This window comes from Heterodontus francisci, chromosome 37 (assembly GCF_036365525.1).
Source record: "Heterodontus francisci isolate sHetFra1 chromosome 37, sHetFra1.hap1, whole genome shotgun sequence".
NCBI lineage: Eukaryota > Metazoa > Chordata > Chondrichthyes > Heterodontiformes > Heterodontidae > Heterodontus > Heterodontus francisci.
Window position 1 is genome coordinate 22,828,345 of NC_090407.1, and position 21,684 is coordinate 22,850,028.

The 21,684-nt window shown below is 42.8% G+C and overlaps 1 protein-coding gene across 4 annotated transcripts in view; it reads right to left on the reverse strand.

Moving 5' to 3' along the window:
• acap3a (ArfGAP with coiled-coil, ankyrin repeat and PH domains 3a) overlaps positions 1-21,684 on the reverse strand; it is a 338,239-nt gene that overhangs the window by 17,846 nt on the left and 298,709 nt on the right. For 3 of the 4 annotated variants that reach the window (XM_068017293.1, XM_068017296.1, XM_068017297.1), the window contains 10 exons: positions 21,215-21,423; positions 19,332-19,401; positions 19,138-19,232; positions 18,083-18,297; positions 16,102-16,201; positions 15,782-15,882; positions 9,615-9,835; positions 8,692-8,801; positions 7,229-7,339; positions 5,942-6,003 (listed from right to left, as the gene is read on the reverse strand). In XM_068017293.1, coding sequence (XP_067873394.1) covers positions 5,942-6,003; positions 7,229-7,339; positions 8,692-8,801; positions 9,615-9,835; positions 15,782-15,882; positions 16,102-16,201; positions 18,083-18,297; positions 19,138-19,232; positions 19,332-19,401; positions 21,215-21,423 — 1,294 coding nt within the window. The remainder of the gene's footprint in view (positions 1-5,941; positions 6,004-7,228; positions 7,340-8,691; positions 8,802-9,614; positions 9,836-15,781; positions 15,883-16,101; positions 16,202-18,082; positions 18,298-19,137; positions 19,233-19,331; positions 19,402-21,214; positions 21,424-21,684) is intronic. The other variant, XM_068017295.1, reaches the window with a different exon arrangement.

A 21,684-nucleotide genomic window follows, 5' to 3' on the forward strand; every position in this document is an offset into this window, starting at 1 on the left:
TAGAATAAAACCATTCTTCTTTTTAAAATAGCCTATTTGAAACCTGTATCTGTTGTTTCCCATAATAAGCCCATTTTCAGGGTGTTGTGTAATGGTCTGGAAGAAAAAAGTGGCTTAAAATTCTACACTAGGCCTTTTTTAAAAAAAAAACAATCTTACAAATGGCAGCATGATCATAAAGAGCTTGTACGGGTTTGTACGTGTCCCCTACATTCGCCCTGATCCTTGCAAGGGACAGCTTTAGCAGGGAGTGCTGGGCGTTGCAGTGTGTTAGACAAGTGACCTCTCACTTCTGGGGACTGGATTCAGATCCTGTCCAGGCTGTAGAGATGAGAGTCTCTCTCTCTGTAAAGGTCCTAAATGAAATACATTCGAGCAGCCCAGAGAATCTGCTCACATCATTCATTCACTCATTCACAGACAACTTGAATGAGTTGGTGGCTCCTTGTGAGGTTCGGCTAGAGTAGAGCGCTTTTGCTATTCCTGACCTAGCCTGAGTGTGCTTGATAGGGGCACTGGATGTCTTAAATTGGAAAGTGTTCTATTTCCCACCTTGATGAACATAAAATTAAAAGGAGTAAAAATAAAATGGTTCGAGTGCCACATCTGTCAGAATTGGGCCTTCACACATCTCCAAATATGAGCAGAGGTATGCTGACCTAAAATTTCATGCTAGAGTAGACTAGATCAGAAAGCAGCATGTGACTGGTGTACAGAGTATAAATTCTGCCTGACTCAAATCTTCCTGTCCTTTTTGACTCAGGTTCTACAAACTCTAGCACAAACAGCCTTACCCCATTACTATTACTATTCCTGTTTCTAAATGATTATTTACAAGTTGAGGTAAAAGGTGGTTGCAATGAGAATGTTTTAAATTGATCGTGCTTTTTCTGATAGTGAAAAGGGGCAGAGGTGACTAAACTATACTTGGGAAGTGGGTACACTCAGCAGATTCTCATCTCAGGCAAACACACTAATGGTGACACCACACTCTTCCTACTTGTTTAAACAAGCCGGCCAATACTTCTGATCATATCGCACATAACTTGTGTTCTAAGCCTGTGCAGGATTAATATTAACACAACCTGAAGAGACATGCATAAAATTTAAGCCTCACGGTTCTCAAGGGTGGAACAACGGGTTTGGCCCCTTGCAATTGTGCAGCTCAGTGTAGAGGAGAGCTTGCACTCCATCATCGTTCCAATCTACAATCACCGATACTATGTCCATATTACAGATGGCTTTAACAGCAGCAGCTCAGTTTGCTTTCCCTGTAGGATTTGGATGCTGTAATGCTGCCCTCATTTATTACAGTTTGGGGATCGTCTCTGGTGGCAGCACAGAAGATAAATGTTGTATGTGGAGTGTTCTAAGGGAATTGGCACTGGGCCAATGGTTTCCGCCAGAGAGAAAAAAAAAATGCATCTCGACAGCATTACCCATCAGCCTTATGAATAAAGAATTCTTTAATCTCAGCACAACAGATGCTGTCGGAACTTGTCCTTTTGAGCCAGGGACCTGGCGACCCCCTGGAGGTCCCTCACTAGACTATCAGGGACCTTGAGGTAACACTGTTGTAATCATCTTGAATCTTTCCATATCAAACGAAACCATTCAATCAGAAACCATTGGATATTTTTGGTCTAACAGTTCAGGATAGCTTTGATTTTGATTTTCCGTCACACATCTCAATTATTACACAATCCCACTGTATTAAATTATGTTGAAAATTCAAAGAAGATTCTTACTTTTAAGGGGTGAAATTTGAAGTGTTATTAGCACTTAAGATAAATTATAATTCATTGCTAGGATTAAACCTTGGAACCTCAAGTAAAAAAATGAAAGATAATATACCTAACACCAGGGAACAAAACTCTAAAGAAATGTCAAAAGCTTCAATAACACAGGGACATAAATATGTGTGGCAGCACAGAGGTTATGTTACTGGGGTAGCAATTCAAAGACATGAGTTCAAATCCCACCACAGCAGCTGGGGAATTTAAATTCAATTAATTAAATAAAATCTGGAATTAAAAAGCTAGTATCAGTAATGATGACCACGAAACTACCAGATTGTTGTTAAAAATCCAACTGATACCCCTTTAGGGGGAAAGAAACCTGCTGTTCTTAGCTGGTGACTCTTAACTGCCTTCTGAAATTGCCCAGCAGTATTTAAGAGTACCTTCTCAAGGTTAATTAGGGATGGGCAACAAATGCTGGCCTTACCAATGATGCTCACATCCTGGGAATAAATATATTTAAAAAAAGCTTCAAAATATACACTGATGTAAAAAAAAAAGAGACCCCTTAAAGGTGCTTCCAGCTTATAGACGATGAAGCTTGCAAAGAGAGAAAACAAACTGCCCATTCTCACTTACAGTCAGTATTACAAAACAAGCCAGGCAGCTCAGAATTCTTGAGGCATGATCAATATTCCTGACAGTGCATTGTTTGAAACCTGAAGTCATCTCCTAAATGTCTACTCCTGGTAAATTTCTGCCTAAAGGTCTGCTGTGAATGAATGAATGAAATTATTTCCGTAAGTGTTGAATTTTGGAATAGTTGTGAAGTAGTGGAACTTCTGTGGGCGGGTCTAACTTGTGTGCAGAATAAACGGGTGTCACATGGCCATTGAATCAAAGTTAGCCACTAACATTTTGTCAAATTTCCTAATCCAATATACTAGACTGCAGTGTGACAAGATAAAAGAATGGAGCTTTTGAGTTCAAAGTTTGGGGTATTGTATTGCTCAGTAGCTATTCTGCTTGGGCTATTGATACAAGCCCAATCTCCTAACGACATCTAATTGCTTTTCTATCAGCAGGGTAAGGGGTGGGGTGGGAAACAGTGCTGCATCCCAGCTCTGGCAATTCTCACAGCTCTGAATAGACACAGAGACACGCGTAGCATCAGGTCTGCCGAGCTCCATGGGTGAGGGAGATGGCTGTATCAGTGCTTTAAACTGTTGCTCTCTGCCCAAAGACACATATTTCCCAGCTTGTAAGCATCTTGCATTAGACTATGAAATAATGTTATGCACAGCGTTTAATTAGAGATGTCGGGAATCACAAATCAGTTTGAAAACATCACTCCATACACAAAGTACAAGAAAAAGTTTCAAAATGAAAAACAATTTTTTTTTTGTCGAAATTGTACCTGTTGGGACCCCGTTGACCCAAGCTTTGTTGCAAATCAAACAGCTTTCACAAAACGCGGTAAAATTGACCTACTGAGAACTCGCCATGTGCTCTGGTGATCTACGCTAAACAAAGCGGTAGAAATCTGCACAGGTGCGTCACACTAAATAAAAGCTCAGAGACATTTTATGCCTGTACTGCGCCAATACAAAACAAAATGTGTCAATTTAAAAAAATACACTCTATGGTGTTACAAAAGAAACCACAAATCTCCAACAATAAACACAGTTACCTGTATTCATTTTTTTTTTCATTGCACTATTCCTCTGGGCAATTCATATAAATAAACATTTAAAACAACACTTTCACTGCTGAGAGAATTCACAAAGTGTAACAGAAAACAATACTGTAGGTAGGAAAAGTGCACAAAGTTGTTTTATACATATAATCTAATTCATATTCTATTTCATTTTAAATAAATTGTCCCAATCAGAACAAAACTCCATTTTAATATTTACAGAACTTCTTCCCCCTCCACCCCCCCTACAATGTGTGATTTTGTTTCGAGAAACAGAGAGTTGTATCCATTTAAAAAAAAATCAAGCAATACACATCAACGCACAACACCCACTGTACGGGCACAAGGCCAGAATCTGTCCTATACTTGTACCCAAGATCACCTGGTCTGTTTATAATAATTACAACATCAAAGATTAAAAATAAGGTCAGTGTTACCATGGAACCCAATTACAGAAAACAATCAACTTCCTCCCAAAAACTGCTCAGGTTCTGATTACTAGATGCAGCATCTCAATAAAGCAATGTTTGATTGGTCAAAAGATCAAAGTCGTTCATATGGCTCAACACTTCCCTATTCCGTTGCTTTTCTAGGAATATTCTTCACTGTAGAAAAGCTGAATATAGTATAAAGTAATATTTAGTTGCCATTTCAAGTTATTTAATAGTAATTCATTGGCAAGCTAACCCTGACTGCTTAAAAACTGCTGATGTTATTAAAGGGAGTCCCTTGGGACCATATCTTGCTTGGCACTCATATGCTGATAAATCTTCCCAATGCACCTGGATTTTTTTCTCTGTAACCGAGGCAATGAGTTTTGCAGCACCAATGCAAAAACCAAATCAGAGCACACGACTTCTGGCTTTTTCATCAAACCTAACAAACAGCCTCGGACGTAATTAGCCCTGTGCAGTATTGGTGAAAGCAGAGAAGGTTTTGCCCAAAGTTTAATTGTTTTATTTGGTGACTTGTGTAACAGTTTCCATGAGAAACAAAGGATTCAGAATAAGTCTTCTGACTTCCCTTTACAGTCTGGTTGCTAAATGCCAATTATATTTGTTAGCCTCCTCCCCTCATCTGTGCTTTTTAAAATATTATTTCTTTGTACTTTACTCCCGTACGATTTCCTTTGTTGTGTCCTGAGCCATCCCCCTTGCACTCAGCTTAGAGAACTACCTATAAGCTTGGATGTATCCATGGCAATTACCAATGTCCACCTCCAGCCAGCAGAGGGTGTTGATGGAAACCCACAGCCAAACACCTCAATTTCCCCTACTGCCAAAACTCTCAATTGCTGACTCCATTGTTGTTATCATGAGGTTCCCACTTGGGACACTATGCTGGACCCCATGCCGGGTCCTCCTGGACCCCATGAATAATCGCAGCACTGCGTACCTACCAATGGCAAGGCTGCTGACCTGGATAGGATTGCTAATGCATCATATCAAGTGAGGGGGTAAACGTTAGTCTGGGCTGATATTCACACCCAGTCTGCCCTCAGGATACCAAGAGAAAAGAGCCAAGAAGAATTACATTAAAAATGGGTGTCTTTTAATAACCAAACCCAGCTATATGGAAATGACCAATATCTTAATCACGAGCAATAATGCAAAGAATGCTTAGGGTTTTATATGAAAACATTCGGATCCTGTGGCTCGTAATCCAGGCCAGTAATTTACAGCACTCAAACTCAACTGAGCATCTCCGCTTTTAATTGGAGGGAAAGCTGTTCACTTCTCATTTGAAAACTGATTGATGAACTTTTAGCCCCACCTGCAGTTTTCTTCCCTTTTCTCCCCATCTCTCCTGAAGTCACTCATGACAGACAGTTCCACGGCTGCCAGCAACTCTCTGCATGTCATGTGTGATTCTAGAGAGAGTGTGTTGGCAAACTCTTGGATTGGGTTGGGGCATCAATGCCGAACCCAATCCTGTCCTCGACCCAATGTCTCCAGCACTTCCTAGCAGGGGTCACTAGATAGTTATCAGAAATGGGAACCCTGGTTGAATTTTCCCTCCCTCACCCAGAGGTACTGATGTTAACTGTAGCACCTCTACGTGCACCTATTGAGACCAGCCAATTCAGTAAAGACCTAATGCAAGAGAATGCATTCACCCACTGAGCCACCAAGGACACTCCATTACTAACCCTTAGAGTGTGGAATGTTTGTGAATTACTACTTAATTCCATGCTTTACAGTAATCACATTAAAACTGAAAAATGTGAAGAAAGAATCTGTTCAAACAACACAAAATAAACTTTAAGCACTGTCCTTTCCCTCTTTCACCATCAGTGCCAGCTGTACACACAGTCATAAAGAAAATTGCTCATTGCCCCCATCCACAAGAGAAATGTCTAGTCAAAAGAGGCCCAGTCATCATCATTACATCACCCGGTCAGGTTATTTAGTGCTGTCTTCCTAGCATTCATCTATCTTAAGGCTGATAAACTCCTGTATGCACTTCCTGTACTGAAGCTCAGTGGGACTGCTGCTAGGATATTGACCTGGCTGGCCAAACGGGCCTTCAGTCTCCCGCATCTCTTCATTCATTCTTGCCAGTCGCAATCTGTGGGCAGAGACAGCAAATTAACATTTCTTAGGCAACAAGTTGAGAATGGTGAGACTGTTCTTCAGAGGGGAAAATGTCAAATCCCCTCAAGGTGAACTTTGGAGGTTAACATCTTCATTTGAGGACCTGGATGGTAGCATAGCTTCAACGCTCACCTTCTGCCTTTGGAACCTGGGCTAAATTCTGGCTCAGATTAACTGAAAGAAAGTCTCCTCTTTCTCTCCTGGCACATGACTTTTATGAAACTTTTCAATAGTCTCAAATGAGTTTCCGAGTGGGAAAACTGCTTAATTGGCTACCTCATTTAATGGACATCTCCTTGTACATCAGCCTGATGAAGGGCAAATTTTAACCTTCAGCAGTGGCAGGGAACAGGTAGCCGACCATTCTGCACCACACCCCATTTTCTTTACATTGGAGCCAACAGAAAGGGAAATGGATGAGGTATTGAAGCAGTGGCTGTTTTCTGCCACCACTGAAAGTTATCAACCCTCAAATGTCAGCAGCCATTTGCCCATGGAGAGTATCAGAGCCCAGCCAGATCCCTCCCCTCGCTTTCTGTCCACACTCACTACTTTCAGTTGTCCTATACAACCTGGATTTTGGAATTTAGGCAGCGGACACATCAGGAAGCTCCCTGACCAGCTTGCCCGGCATGTGAAGGGCCTAAGTTCGACTCAGGCCCTGGTTGCATCTCCACAGCAACTGCCAGAAGTGGGTGCAGCAAGAAAATGGGGCAGAAGCTGGCTCGACCAACAGGAGACGCCCCCAAGAAATTGTGATAGGGAGGGAGGAGGCAGATCTGCCGCCTGCACCCTCCGACCCTGCCTCAAAGGATCGTGTCTGGGAGAATTCCTGGGCTTCCTGGAGAAATTCTGCTCAGCAAACAACTGATAGTTACCTGCAGGCATGGTTCCCTTGAGCCTAGGTAAAACAGATAACCTCAAAACAATGCCCAATCTGGGTGCAATGTGAGATAATACAGAGTCAGAGGTCGCTGAACCACCAGGAAAACAATGGAAAATGTGGAATTTAGAAAATATGGAATAAATCATTAGCTTTCACATGGTCGTGAGCAGTACTTTTTAAACTTGATAATTTTAGTGAGGACGAGGACTTTCAAACAATGGCTCTTAAACATAAACAATATAAAAGAATGCAGGTTTGAAATATGGTAACTATTCTCAAACAGCAGGAGTGAAGACAGGAGGAAGAGGCTTACAGTGTCACTATATCCGCATTGGCAGCTTGAACAGCAATGCTGAGTGGATCCTGCCCATCATCATCCACTGCATTCTGACTGGCTCCTCGTTTGAGAAAGAGACAAACCTGACTGTAAAGAGAGTTATACAAAGTGAGAAAACATGCACTTCACACTAACCTTCAGAACAACTTACATTTAGATAGCACCTTTAATGCAGTAAAGCGTCCCAAGGCGCACCACACACTACTAACAAGTTTACGCTTTAATGTCCAAAACAAGGGGCATAGCCTTAAAATTAGAGCTAGGCTGCTCAGGGGTGATGTCAGGAAGCACCTAGATTTTTGCTAGGCAAGGGCATTAAGGAATACAGAATCAAGACAGATAAATGGAGTTAAGATATTAAATAACCATGATTTAACTGAATGGCCAAACAGACTCGATGGGTCGAATGGCCTCGTTCTCTGCTGTAACATTACATGATTTTAGGAATCCATGATTCTTGGGCTGAAATAAAAAGGGTCTTTGGAGTCCGAATTTCAATGTTTTCAAAGTTGCTCTCATCTCTAAAGCTGGAGGGTGCAGCAGTGAATCTGGAGAAGGAGGTTAAGTGAGAAAGGTTTAAACTAGGAACAAAGAATGAGTAAAGGAGAGAATAGGGGGGGGAACAAAGAACAGTACAGCACAGGAACAGGCCATTCGGCCCTCCAAGCCTGCGCTGCTCTTGATGCCTGCCTAAACTAAAACCTTCTGCACTTCCGGGGACCGTATCCCTCTATTCCCATCCTATTCATGTATTTGTCAAAATGCCTCTTAAACGTCGCTATCGTACATGCTTCCACCACCTCCCCCTGCAGCAAGTTCCAGGCACTCACCACCCTCTGTGTAAAGAACTTGCCTCGCACATCCCCTCTAAACTTTGTCCCTCTCACCTTAAACCTATGTCCCCTAGTAACTGACTCTTCCACCCTGGGAAAAAGCTTCCGACTATCCACTCTGTCCATGCCGCTCATAACTTTGTAAACCTCTATCATGTCGCCCCTCCAGTGCAAACATAGGGGTAACATACATTTTATTACACACCATATCTTGATTGCTTATTTGAGCAGTTCTGGTTAATATTACAGTGATGTTTGAGTATTTCTATAACTGTAATGTTACTCTCACACCACAAAAGCTGAGATCTGACAAAGCCGGCTGGCCCAGAGAACCAAGAATTTTCTGAACCTGTTGTCATGCTACTGCTGCTACAAATGATTTCCAAAGGAAATTGGACGGCCACTTGAAGGAAATGGACTTGCAGGGCGATGGACTTAACTGGTTGAAGTTATGGCTCATCCAGCATTGGCTGTCAGACCAATAGTCTGACAAGACAGAAGTGGTGGAGGCATTGAAAAGGTTAAGGGATAAAAATATCTTCAAACTGATTTCAGTTGCTCTCCAAATTTTCACCAGCCTCAGAGGGTTTAGCACATGCTCCTTACCCAGTGTGTCCCAGATAGGTCGCATGGTGGATCGGGCCACGCCCCCGAATGTCTTTTTGATTTACATCAGCCCCATTTTGAAGTAGAAATTCACAAGCGACAAGTGAACCCTGTTGAAGACACACAAAGCAAGAAAAATATGTCTGATGACGGATTCCCAATTTAAGACAAAGTGAAACAAACCAGGAAAGATAATCTAATGAGATTGAATGGAATGGCCCAAAGCTCCCTATTTCCTCTCCTGAATGCTAATGTACGATTTTATAGGCACCTTCACCATTCTTCAGCAGTACCTCCCAATCCTGCGACTTCCATCACCTAGGAGCATGAGGGCGGTGGGAACGTTGGGAACACCACCACTTGCAAGGTCCCCTCCAAGTCACACACCATCCTGACTTGGACGTTGTGCCTTTCCTTCATCGTCACGGAGTCAAAAGCCTGGAACCCCCCGCCACACCCCTCCCCCACCCCTCCTTAACAGCACTGTGGGAGCACCTTTATCACATGAACTGCAGCAGTTCAAACAGGCAGCTCACCATCACCTTCTAAAGGGCAACTTGGGATGGGCAATAAATGCTGGCCTTGCCAGCGACAGCCACATCCCAAGAATGAATAATAATTTTTTTTTAAATCCTCTTATACTTAACCCAGTCCACCATTCTTCATCTGTGACCCAGGGCAGTGAGAGCTGAAGGGTTATTTGACCTTCAATGCATCACAGCTGAGACCAGTCCTATCCCTGTCTGTTATCTACAGTTTAGTGACATGTACACCAGTGCTCTAACAACACATCAGCGCTGTAACACCAGCTCTTAAACTGTGTTTTCTTTACTCCCATTATCCTGTTCCCAAACTGTGCAATGATCTTGAATACTCATATAATAATTCCTTAAAATACATGAAAGAAAAGCACTAAAACCCACCCCAATGACCGCTTGGATTAATGGAGTTTTATTTTCATCCTCGTCATTGACCCAATTGACATCAGCACCATGTGCCAAGGCCTCGGCCATGACTGCCAGATTGCGAGCGTGTGCTGCCTTGTATACAAGTATCCCAGGGTGTAGTTCTCGGAGATCCTCGGAGTCGGAAGCTCCTGGCTCGATCTCTGCCTCCCCACTTGACTCCTCCGAAACTTCGCTCACTGCAAACAGTAAAATAAGAGTCAGCCATTTTCCGTCAGCCTGATCTCTTGAATTAATCACTCTGCTGGGTGATTAGATTGCGCAAACTTAGCAAGGCACAGTATAACATTAATTCTGGCTGGAGGTTCAACTCAATATGTTAAGAATGACTGCAGCCTTATCCACGACAATACAAACCAGACACTCAGGGCTGAGCAAGATCCTAAATATGCGGGCGCCCAATCCGCAATAATTTTCCAACTTGTGCCGTTTGCCCAAAGCCTTGTCTGCAGGAGTCACATGTCAGAATCTCAGGCACTCGCTGCATAAGATCTTCCAACCATTGCATAAGAACATAGGAAATAAGAGCAGGAGAAGGCCATATGGAGTTACTTGGTTAACATATACAATTTCAATCAAAAATGACAAAAAAAGGCCAAAGTGTTCTCATTGCTTCACTGTGATCACAGAGGTTATTTGAAGAGTAATATATCATCTATATCTAACTTTTGCATTTTAGAAAGGATACAGAGGAGGTTTACCACGGTTGAGGGAGTTCAGTTAAGTGGAGAGGTTGGAAAAGTTCAGATTGTTCTGCTTCGAACAGAGGACGTTAAGGTGTGATTCAAGCGATTTACAAGATGATATATTTTGATAGAGTCGAGGGAGAAAAACTAGCCCCTCTGTCAGGCTGGTGAATAACCAGAAGTCATAGATTTAAAATCATTGGCATTAAAATCTAGAGGGGAGATGAGGGGTAATTTTTTTTCCACTGAGCATTGTTGGGAGCTGGTACACTCTACGTGAAAAGGTGATGAAAGTGGATTCCATAAATAATTTTAAGAAGGAGTCGGGCAGGTACTTGAGGATGAGGAACTTATAGGGTTATGGACAAAAAGCTAGGATGTGGAACAAAACATGACTGCTCTTTCAAAAGAGCCAGCACAGGCACAATAGGCCGAATGGCCTCCTTCTGTGCTATATGTTTCTATGATTTTATGATATGGCTTCTCGAGCCTGCTCCGCCATTCAATAAGATCATGGCTGAACCAACCTTGGCTTCAATTCTACTTTCCCTCCTGTTCCCCATAACCCTTGACTCTCCTATAGTTCAAGAATCTGTCTGTCTCAGCTTTGAATATATTCAGTAACCCATCCTCCACAGCTCTCTGGGGTAAAGAATTCCAAAGATTCCACTCAGATGAAATTCTTCCTCATCTCCATCTTAAATGGGCAACCCCTTATTTTGAAACTGTGCCCCCTAGTTCTAGATACCCCCACGAGGGGAAACATCCTCTCAACATCTGCCCTGTCAAGCTCCCCCAGAATCTTATATGTTTAAATAAGATCACCTCTCATTCTTCTAAACTATCAGTATAGGCCCAACCTGCTCAACCTTTCCTCATAAGACAACCCCTTGTTACGACCGAGGTGGGAGGAGTGCACTGTCTTTTCTAGTTTCACTTCTCCACAGGTCACAACATATATTTAAATGTTTACCCAGTTATCAATACGGTCAATCATATACGCTACTCTTTGTCTCCAAACAAAATACAACCAGGTTTCTTTAATAAACAATAACATTATCAGTTTATTACAAAACAAGATTTATCCAGTAATGAAGCAAAGCATTAACACACAGATTAAAATATGACGGTTCCCTTTTTACCTTAGCCCCTCTCTCTCTCACTCACACACACACACACCAGTTAACCGAAAAATAGAGATTTTCTCTGCAGAGCTCGTTTATAAAAAAAAAACAAAAAAAGAATACTTTGGCCAAATGCTTGTTAATTCTTGAAGAAAACAGATGAGATATGTTGTGCTCCAAAATGGCATACAGTCTGGCATCTGAGTACATGTAGATGGGTCACTGGGATCTTTTGTGGAGCAATTCTTTTCAGACGGCGTCAAGAATTAATCTGGCAAGCTTTCCGGGAGCTCCTCAGGAGAAATGTGGCATTTCACAGAGACAACAGGAAGGAGGCAAGCTGGGTGTTTCTCTCTTGGCTGACTGATATCCAACTGCTTTCTAACACAGTCCACACCCCAACTGAACAAAAACAATATCTCAGAAGCGAAACCAAACAGCAAGTCAGAACCTCCTGACCCTCATAAATCGAGACATGTCATTTCTCTGTAAACATCTCCCCAAGTCACCAAGGTTTCTGTTGTTTATTGAGCTTAAGACATGTGACTTCCAGTAAAGGTTGTTTTCAAGACCTCAAGTGTCCTTCCGGTGACCTCTTTTAGAAAACAAAGTCCAACATCTATGGAATTACTTCAGTTCTCCAATGAATCCATCTCCACAATTCCAACACACGGATCCTCAAAAAAAAAATTTTTTTTTAAAATAGAAGCACTTTCATAACACCTCCATCCTTGGAGGAATGAAATGCCATTTTTAAATGCATTTCATTACAAAGTATGGAAAAACAGAAGATGAAAAAAATTCAAACACATTTACACACTCATTACCTGTAGCTAATACAGTTCTGCTTTGTACCATCTTTGCACTCAGATAACTCAAAGCAAAGTTAAATCCTAGACAATGCATTCGCAATCACATTCTCGCAATGTGAATAATCTTTAAGTGATAAGGTTGCAATAGTAAACTCCATCGGAATAGTCTGGCATTCTGGTTTTTGAATTTTCCACAAAGGCTAGGGGGTTATGATCAGTATATACCAGTGTCTCTCTGTAGTCATGGCAGGCACCACCCGCAAGTTCCCCTCCAAGCCACACACCATCCTTCATTGTCGCTGGGTCAAAATCCTGGAACTCCTTTCTTAACAGCACTGTAGTTGTACCTACTCCACATGGACTGCAGTGGTTCAAGAAGGCAGCTCACCACCACCTTCTCAAGGGCAATTTGAGATGGGCAATAAATGCTCAAAGCCAGCGATGCCCACATCCCAGGAACGAATAAAAAAAAAAACTTCAAAATGCTGAAGAACTAATAATAAGCCCACGGTTTCTTTTTCCACTATTGAGTATTTCTTTTGGTGTCGATTTAGCTTTTTGGAAAAGTATCCCACTGACTTTTTTATGCCCGATTCATCATCTTGTAACAGGACTGCACTGACCCCCCCAAGTCACTAGCATCAACTACTACCTTGAAGGGCTCAGTGAAATTTGGAGCAGCCAACACTGGTTCATTAATCAAAATGGCTTTCAGCCTCTCAAAAGATGTTTGTAATTCCCCTGACCACACTACCTTGGTTTTCTTTTTTTGTAGCAAATCTGTTAGTGGAGCAGCTATAGTGCTAACATTTGGTACAAAGTTGTAGCAGAAACCACACATCCCCAAAAACCTCATGATTTTCTCGCTTAGTCTTAATGTAGGGAACTCCGCCAATCCTTGTACTTTTGCCGTTCTTGGCAACACTTGTCCTTGCCCTATCTCTGCCCGAGGTAGGTTACCCTCACTTTTGTAAATTCACTTTTGGCAAGGTTTATCACTAAATCAGCCAATTGTAATTTTCTAAACAGAGCTTCTAGTTGTTCCATGTGGTCCTCCCAAGAGTCACTGTATACCAGCACATCATCAAGGTAAACCACACAGTTAGAACATTGGCTACCACTTGGTTCATTAGTCTCTGAAAAATAGCTGGGGCATTTTTGAGCCCGAATGGCATCACTCGGCATTGAAAAAGACCAGCTGGTGTGACAAAGGCCGATATTTCTTTAGCTCGGGTGTTAAAGGAACCTGCCACTATCCCTTTAACAAATCTACTTTGGTAAGAAACATGGCACTGCCCACTCTGTCAATATAGTCTTCCAAACAAGGAATTGGATAGGAGTCTGCCTTTGTTACTGCGTTAAGCTTTCTGCAGTCTATGCAGAATCTAGTTGAACCATCAGGTTTAGGCTCTAACATGACTGGGGAACTCCAGCTGCTTTGACTGGGTTCAATTAGGTTTTCCAGTCTGTACTGGATTTCTGCTTTTACATGGAACTGTTTCTCTGGACTTAAGTGATAAGAAGTCTGTTTTATAGGAAAGGATTCCCCTACATCCACATCATGTATGGCTAAGGTTGTAGATCCTGGTTTGTCCCTACAGACCCCTTTAAATGCCGTGAGTAGCCTTGTTAGGTCTTCTCATTGTTCTGCATCTAAATATGAAAGCATAGTGTCTAATCTCCCTAACGATTCAGTATTAGCTAACCGGATAGTAGCTGGTTCAATTTGAGAATTGCCTTCTTCTGCCTCATCCTCACTATCCCTTTCATCCTTCATTGTCCCTACTACCTGACATACCTGTGCTTGCTTATCCTCCTCCCGGCAATGATATTGTTTCAACATATTGATATGACACAGCCAGTTCTTTGTCCGGCGATCTGGGGTGTCAATCAAATAATTTACTTTACCAATTCTTTTGACCACTTTATATGGACCACTGAACCGTGCTTTCAGCAGTTCACCCTGTAAAGGCTGTAATACTAACACCTCATCCCCTGGTTTAAATGTTCCGGTCTTGGCATGCTTGTCTGACCAATTCTTCATGGTTGTTTGGGAAGCTTTCAGGTGTTCCTGAGCCACTTTGCAGGCTCTTGAGAGCCGCTCCTGGAACACAGATGCATAATCTAACACAGAAGATTCATCCCTCTGCTCTAAAAACCTTTCTTTAATTAGATTTAGAGGACCTCTTACCTCATGTCCATAAACTAATTCAAAAGGACTAAAATCAGTCGACTCATTAGGTGAATCCCTAGTGGCAAACAAAAGAAATTCTAGCCCTTTATCCCAATCGTGGGGATATTCGTGACAGCATGCGCTGATCGTTGTTTTGAGGGTCTGATGGTACCATTCTAAAGCCCCTTGTGTCTGTGGGTGGTATACTGAAGACTTTAACTGTATTATACCCAGATTCTTCATAATTTCCTGGAAAATTTTAGACCCAAGATTGGAACCTTGATCGGACTGAATCTCAATTGGTAATCCATATCTAGTTAAGAACTGGGTTAACTTCTCTACCACTACCTTAGCAGAAATTGTGTGACATATCATTTCTCTGTAAACATCTCCCCCAAGTCAGCAAGGTTTCTGCTGTTTATTGAGCTTAAGGAATAGGACTTCCAGTAAAGGTTGTTTTCAACCAAGGCCTCAAGTGTCCTTCCGGCGACCTCTTTTAAAAACAAAGTCCAACATCTATGGACTTACTTCAGTCCTCCAATGGATCCATCCCCACAATTCCAACACACGAATCCTCAAAAAAAATTTTTTTAAAAGGACCTTCATAACACCCATCATCCCAGGAATCAACTTGGTGAACCTTCTCTGAACTGACTCCAATGCATGAATATCCCTCCTTAAATGAGGAGACTAAAAACTGTATTCATTTCAAATGAAGAGTTAGAAAATCTAAGTCATTCACGTCAAAGATTCCGCCTGTGCTGCCGGCTGTGAGTTGAAGTTGAACCTTACCCCTCACATTGTATCACGGGCTGACAGAGTGTAAGTTCTGTACAACTCATTCATTAAAAACAGAATTTAATTCCAAAAAAAGAGCAACAATTTTTAAAAATTATAAGGCACTTTCTCCTCTCCCGAAGGTGTAGACCTATGTTGGGTGTCATCTCACAGGTGCTGGCAACTTTCTTACACACTATCCTAGTAGCCAGTCTTCTTAGTGTGAACATAAACAATGAGTATTGACAGACTATTTGATCTTGGGATGCATCACAACCTAGCTTTATCCCATCATTGTGTAAAGTCTGTACATTTTTCAGCTGGAGTCACTGGACAGTGATCAGGAATGTGGACCAGACCCGATCATAAAATTCTTAAAAGGTCATTTCAAGAGCAAAATGTAAGAGTCTCTGTATACTGTGCATGTTGCTGGTGGGAGATGTAGCTCATTAAGATATTTTATTACATCAGAAACTTGAAATCTGACACGGATCCTCAGCCATGCCTTCTGAACCAGGCATTAAGGGGAAAAAAAATTGGGAACAAGACTAACCTTCCTCTGTGACACTGTCCACCACCGTGCCGAAGACCAGGATATCAGTGCTGCCATCTGTGCTGCCGCCCAGTCCACTGTCGCTGCTTAAACCTGCGGGGCCAGCAGGCAGAGAACAAGACAAAGTTCAGTACCTTTACACTGCAAGGTATGTCAAGGAAACAAAGGTTAGGGAGCAAGGGGAAGGTATGCAGTGAAATAATAGTGGAGCACAATCATGAAAACTGTAGTCTGTACTGTGTATTCAGTCACTGGTGTGTACCTGGCCAGTACTGTGTATGTATTTGGTGCTACGAACATGATCCATAAGAATATACTTACTACGTGGCCCAGCTGTGGTGTCAAAGTAAGAAAACAGCGAGTCGAGTTCATCAGGACAAAACAGGGAGTCTCTTCGAAATTTTCTCTCCAGTGCAGCCGCTGTGTTTTGCCATTGTGACCAACACAGGAAGAAAAGCAGCAATTAGCCAAGCGGGAATACACAGGGAGGAGCAAACCTAACGCTACAAAACACTCTTTTATTTGGACTCCAATCATCCCTCTGCTCTCCTGAAAGGACGGACTCAATGTGGGCTTGTCATCCTTCAATAATTCACCATGGCCAATCTTCATGTGCCAGTTCAGACAGTGAGTATTCGATCATGGGACCACACTAGAGCTTTCGTCCAGAAGTGGTCAGTGAATGATAATTAAGGGAGGGAAGCCTGCCTGAATTCTTCCTCTTCCTGGTACAGGGGTACTGAGGCTACCACAACTGACATTAATCAGCTCCGCACAGGGATGATATCTGGTCTGTGGGTCGCAGTTTTACACTGGACAATGTATTTAATTATCCTTTGAGTCTACTATCATTTGGAACAATCCAATTTACAGTAAGCTTTTTTTGGAGTATTTGTAATATAGGTACAACATGGTATCTTAGACTAGAATTCTTCAAAACTATTGCAACCAATGTGGCTGAGAAAGAACTGGATTAAAAAAAAATTACTATGATGGGAGAGTCATTCAGAGCAGAGTTAATTAAAAGTCACAGTGATCCCAGTGGCTTGGTTGGTAAGTGCACCTTTAGGTGTTGTCCTCGGCCTTACAGAGGAAGATTCCAGGCTGGATTTCTGTGCTGAATTAATGTTTAGAAACAAGGGTGAATAGGGACACAATCTACCTCAGTACCCATGGCTAGGGGTGGGAAAAATCAGGCAGGGTTCCTGTTCCTATCATGAACCAGAGACTCATTTTAGATGCTGATAGGATGAGATGAAGCAGGGTGGGAGGAGGCTTGGGCAGGGCATAAACGACGGCACAGACCAGTTGAGTCGAATGGCCTGTTTCTGTGCTGTGGACTCGGTGGGCTGAATTTTGTTCAGCTCCCGACGTCAGGCTCCGTAGTTGGGAGGGCAGAAGATTGCAGTGGCCCGCCATGGAGCCTGACGCCGGGATTGCCAGGCCCGATCTTCCCAGTGGTGGTGAGGCTCCATGGCGGCCCCCCAATGCTTGGCGATGGGACTCGACTTTAAATATTGAAATGAACTTTATGCATACATTTAAATACAATTCCCCACGATCTTACCATCGGATCCGGATCTTCAGTGCGGCAGCCAGCACACGCGCCTTCATTTTCCCAGGCAAAACTGGTGTCACCGAGGTGAGGAAGGTAGTGCGGGGGGGGGGTGGAATCAGAGCATTTTCAGTGTAGTTGGGGGCTGGGAGGGGGTCAACTCTGCATTTTTAGTGAAGGTGTGGGGGGACGAAAGACGGGTCAGACATTTATTTTCAGTGCAGTTGTGGGGGTGGGGGGGGGGGTGGGGGGCGGAGGTGGGAACAGGGGCAACTCTGCATTCTCTGAGCCAGGCTGGCAGCCCATTAAAAATGGAGCCGGCACCTGCACAGAGACAGCTGACGCCATTCACGGGATCGCCGGGGCTGCCCCTGCCACATGAAGGGGGCGGGGCGGGGGGGGGAGGGTTGGTGGTGTGCGGTCACCCTGCATATGATCGCGGCAGCGCGGCGGTGCACGGTCCATGCTTGCCGGCCACCATTTTTTCACCCACCTCCGCTCCTGGCGGGGAGGAAACAAAATTCAGCCGGATGAAATGCACACTGACTTCATCATCAGCTTGGCTGTAACATCCCTCATGCTCAAACAGCCTGGACTGTCCAGATTAACATATGAAGCAAGTTATAGAGATCTGCCCATTTCTGTCCAGCCGGAGTCCCACCTTCAGGTGAGGAAGGAAGAAAATTGAATTTTAAAAAACAACAAACAGGAGCCCAAAGGAATGACTTGAATAATTTGGCTTTTACCTGCTGCAAATGTTGCTGGTGACATACTACCGGTATCCTGCCGGTACCTCCGCCGGGCTGTTGGAGCTTTGGTGGAACTGTTGTGCCGTCGGCATTTCTTGACGCTCCATCGCCGAGGTTTCCGTTCCGTATCTGCAAGTGCATCTGTGTTTGGCAGCTTTTTAAGGAACTTCTTTTCTACGTATTTGGCTTTGATCCAGGCTTCCTTCTGCTGCCTAAAACATTTTGTAAGTTCAAAGTGTTGGAAACAAGCTGAACCCCCCGCTAACCATTCACGTACGGAGAGTATGAACAGGAAATGTCAGAGATCCGGGAATATTACACATTTCTCAAAGGGTTTCTTGTACCTCCTTCAGCAGCTCAGTTGTTACACACATTTGCTGCGTGATACTGAGCTGGAAAATCTCAAGTTCAATGTGCAGTATGATCACAGCCAGGGTGTCAGTCGGAGCTCAACACTCCTCCTTAATGCCTCTGGGCTATGGAGAAGAAAAATCAGCCAGTTCCCTATAATAAGTGTAGACATTGAGTAGCGATAGCATGTGACATCCCTCACCCAGGATCAAATCTTCACTGCTCATTACACATGACCGGCTGCTTGGCTAAGCTATTAGACAAACTCCATCTTGCATAGGACTCGACCCCAGCAAGAGGCAGCACCTTCAGGAGCAGGTGGCCAACATTTCAACACAAATTTATTTTTTTTAAAAGGCCCTCGTAAAATGGCATTTCTGTTCACTGCAGGCCAAAGGTTTCTCCACAGCTACAGCCAAACCTTCCTTTAATACAGAAGGATAACCTGGAGCAGAACATAATGGATAATGCCAACTTTAGCTGCTCTCTCTGAGTCTGAGGTGGATCAATGCATTTCTAGAAGGACCCAAGAGGTGGAAACATGACCAAGAGATCCCCGAGGTGGGAGACAGATTCAAGTCAGACAACCCACAGCCATCTGGCAAGGAAGTCAGCACCATAATCACCGGTCCACTGGGAACAAGATCAAAATTCTGAATGAGGTATGGTACACTGACTTGGAGAATTATTTCAAATCCAACCTTGTGCTTGCTGGTTGTGGTTTCTTCAGTCCATGCTCTCCACATCTTCCCTCATAAATATGATTAATGACATTGTTTCCAAGCTCGCACATCAACTGAAAGAGAAAGTCATTTTGATTCTAAGCTGTAGAAAATCATGCAAAATAAGAATTGAATAAAATGCCAATTTTATCAAGTGCCAAAATTTATGCTACCTTAAGTAATTCTGGCTCCCAGGAGTCTAATGTGAGAGAACGAACCTTGGAACATTGGACCCCAAGGCTCCTTTTTTTTTTAAAAAGAAAAAAAACATAATCATCAAAAACATATCAATTATTGATATTTGTGAAGACAAAACACAGCTCTGTAGGTACGCTTTACAAATTCATACTTCTGGCACAGAACGCACAGTGGGCAATCAGGTAAGAGGTCAGAGGTCCTTCTAGGCTTCCTGTCCATAACAAGTGAAAACTCCTGTGGGCCTGAATTCCTTCTTTGCATTCTCACTGTGCCACAAAGTTCCGCACTGGAACTGTGAGGTAACAAAAACTACACTTGGAACTTTATATTCCAAGATGGTAAAGCTACCCACTGACCATAAAGCTGAAAAGTACAACCGCCTCAATTAGATCGTGACCTTTGGAATTGAAACTAATTGGTTAACTGGGAGGGAAAGGTGTTGAATTCAGCTTTAGAGAGAGGACTTTTCCCATACTCAACCACTCACAATCATAGAATCATACAGCACAAAAGGAGACTATTTGACGCATCATGTTTATTCTGGCTCTTTGGTAGAGCTATCCAATCAGTCTCATACCCTCGCTCTTTCCCCAGAGCCCTGCAATAATCCCAAGATCAGTTTTTTCATTATATAGGGTTTGAGTTCATCAAGGTGAAGAAAGCAGGTGCTCAGAAATGAAATACTTTACCATTTCTTGGAATCTAAACGTAGCAGTGATCATCCTTATCCCCAATCAGGTTAGACAGTAAAGTTTACTCTACTGTACCCACCCTCTACTACACCAGTGTGACATTTTTCCACTTCCCACTCAGCCAACTTGTGGTCTCTCTAAGTGAGACTGTCAGTCTAATACTGTTGGGGGTGTCATTTTAACTCATCTCCTGGCAAAAAAAACAGGCGATAGCAACCAGCAGCCTAAAAAAAAAAATTGGGCAAGGTGTCAAAGGTTCATCCAGTTTTTAGCCTGACAATGATTTCCTTCCAATCAATGCTAAATTAGAGAACAGTTTTGTACCAGTAAGAACTGGTTAGCAAGAACTCAAAGTCATTGCACCACAACAATCAGTTTTAAGCAGCCTCTACACTAACGGTAGTGAAGATGTAAATCAATTTACTAATAATGCTGGACTATCGCTGTTCCAGTATCTTGTGGGTAGTTGGCCTCCTAATCAAATCTGGTATTATAATCATAAATAAGTGAAAAATTTATGGATTCCTAAAAATTACTTTTCGCTTCAGATTTTTTAGTGGAAGTAACCGAGAGGTTGTATTTCAACTCATTGTTTGTTTAATCTTTTCACTGCTTCCAATATCAGTGACTCTGGGGAAATTAAAACAGCGATTTGCGTCAGTGTATGATCACCAGCTGGACCCAAGTACACAGTCTGAAGCGTGCTGGAGAATCAAAGCCAGTATCAGACTGTCGGCAGGTCCAGAGAAACTCCCAGGCTGTGGTTTTTGTAAGTGTACAGCTTGTGAACTGTTACACTGAAAACGTAGCAACAGATACTCAAACCTGAACAACGGATTTATTATAATTAAAAATCAGTCAACACCGAAACTACAATTGTATATAACAAATTAAAATGTGAGCACGTCCTTTAATTTCTGCCTCTATTCCTTAGCGTCTCTAATTTTTACTCTTTTTCAACATAATCTAATCGGGCTTTTCCACCATTTTTCCTTTTAAGAAAATACATTTAAAACTCTTGATTATTTGTTTTCTTTTGCTTCACTACTTTTTAAAAGGTTTCTCACATGCTGTAAAGCTATTTTAATCCAGTCAGTTGAAAGCCCAAACTTGGGGAGGATTAACCTTGGTAGTCACGTCCAAGAATTAGACATCTGGGAATTTACCTGTGAATTCCAGAGCACTCGATACACAGTGTTATTCCGAGGTTGATACTGGCCCATCGAGGGTCAGCTTGACCGCAGTCACAGCACTGGTCATTCCCTGCGATCCCTTGCACTCGCTGCAGGATGCTCTCACCCTTCACACTGCGATCCCGGGAGTCACTGGCAGAGTCGATGCTGCTCGTAGATGGAGATGCAGTTCTGTCCAGTCTCTGCCAGGAAGAAATGGGAGCAGATTTAAAATGGGGGCAGGTCTGCTGCATTTTCACAGAGAGCTCAGCCGGCAGCTCACTCAGTAAACTCAGAAACAACAGTCGCGCTCTTCAAACAACTTCATTATGTGAAACTCTTCAAGACGTTATGATGTAATAACATGTTATATAACTGCAAGTGTATCAGCTAAAAGACTGTTTGCTAAAATTCTGTCAACATTGACAAATAACCCCCCATAATCTAGGCTGACATTCCAGTGC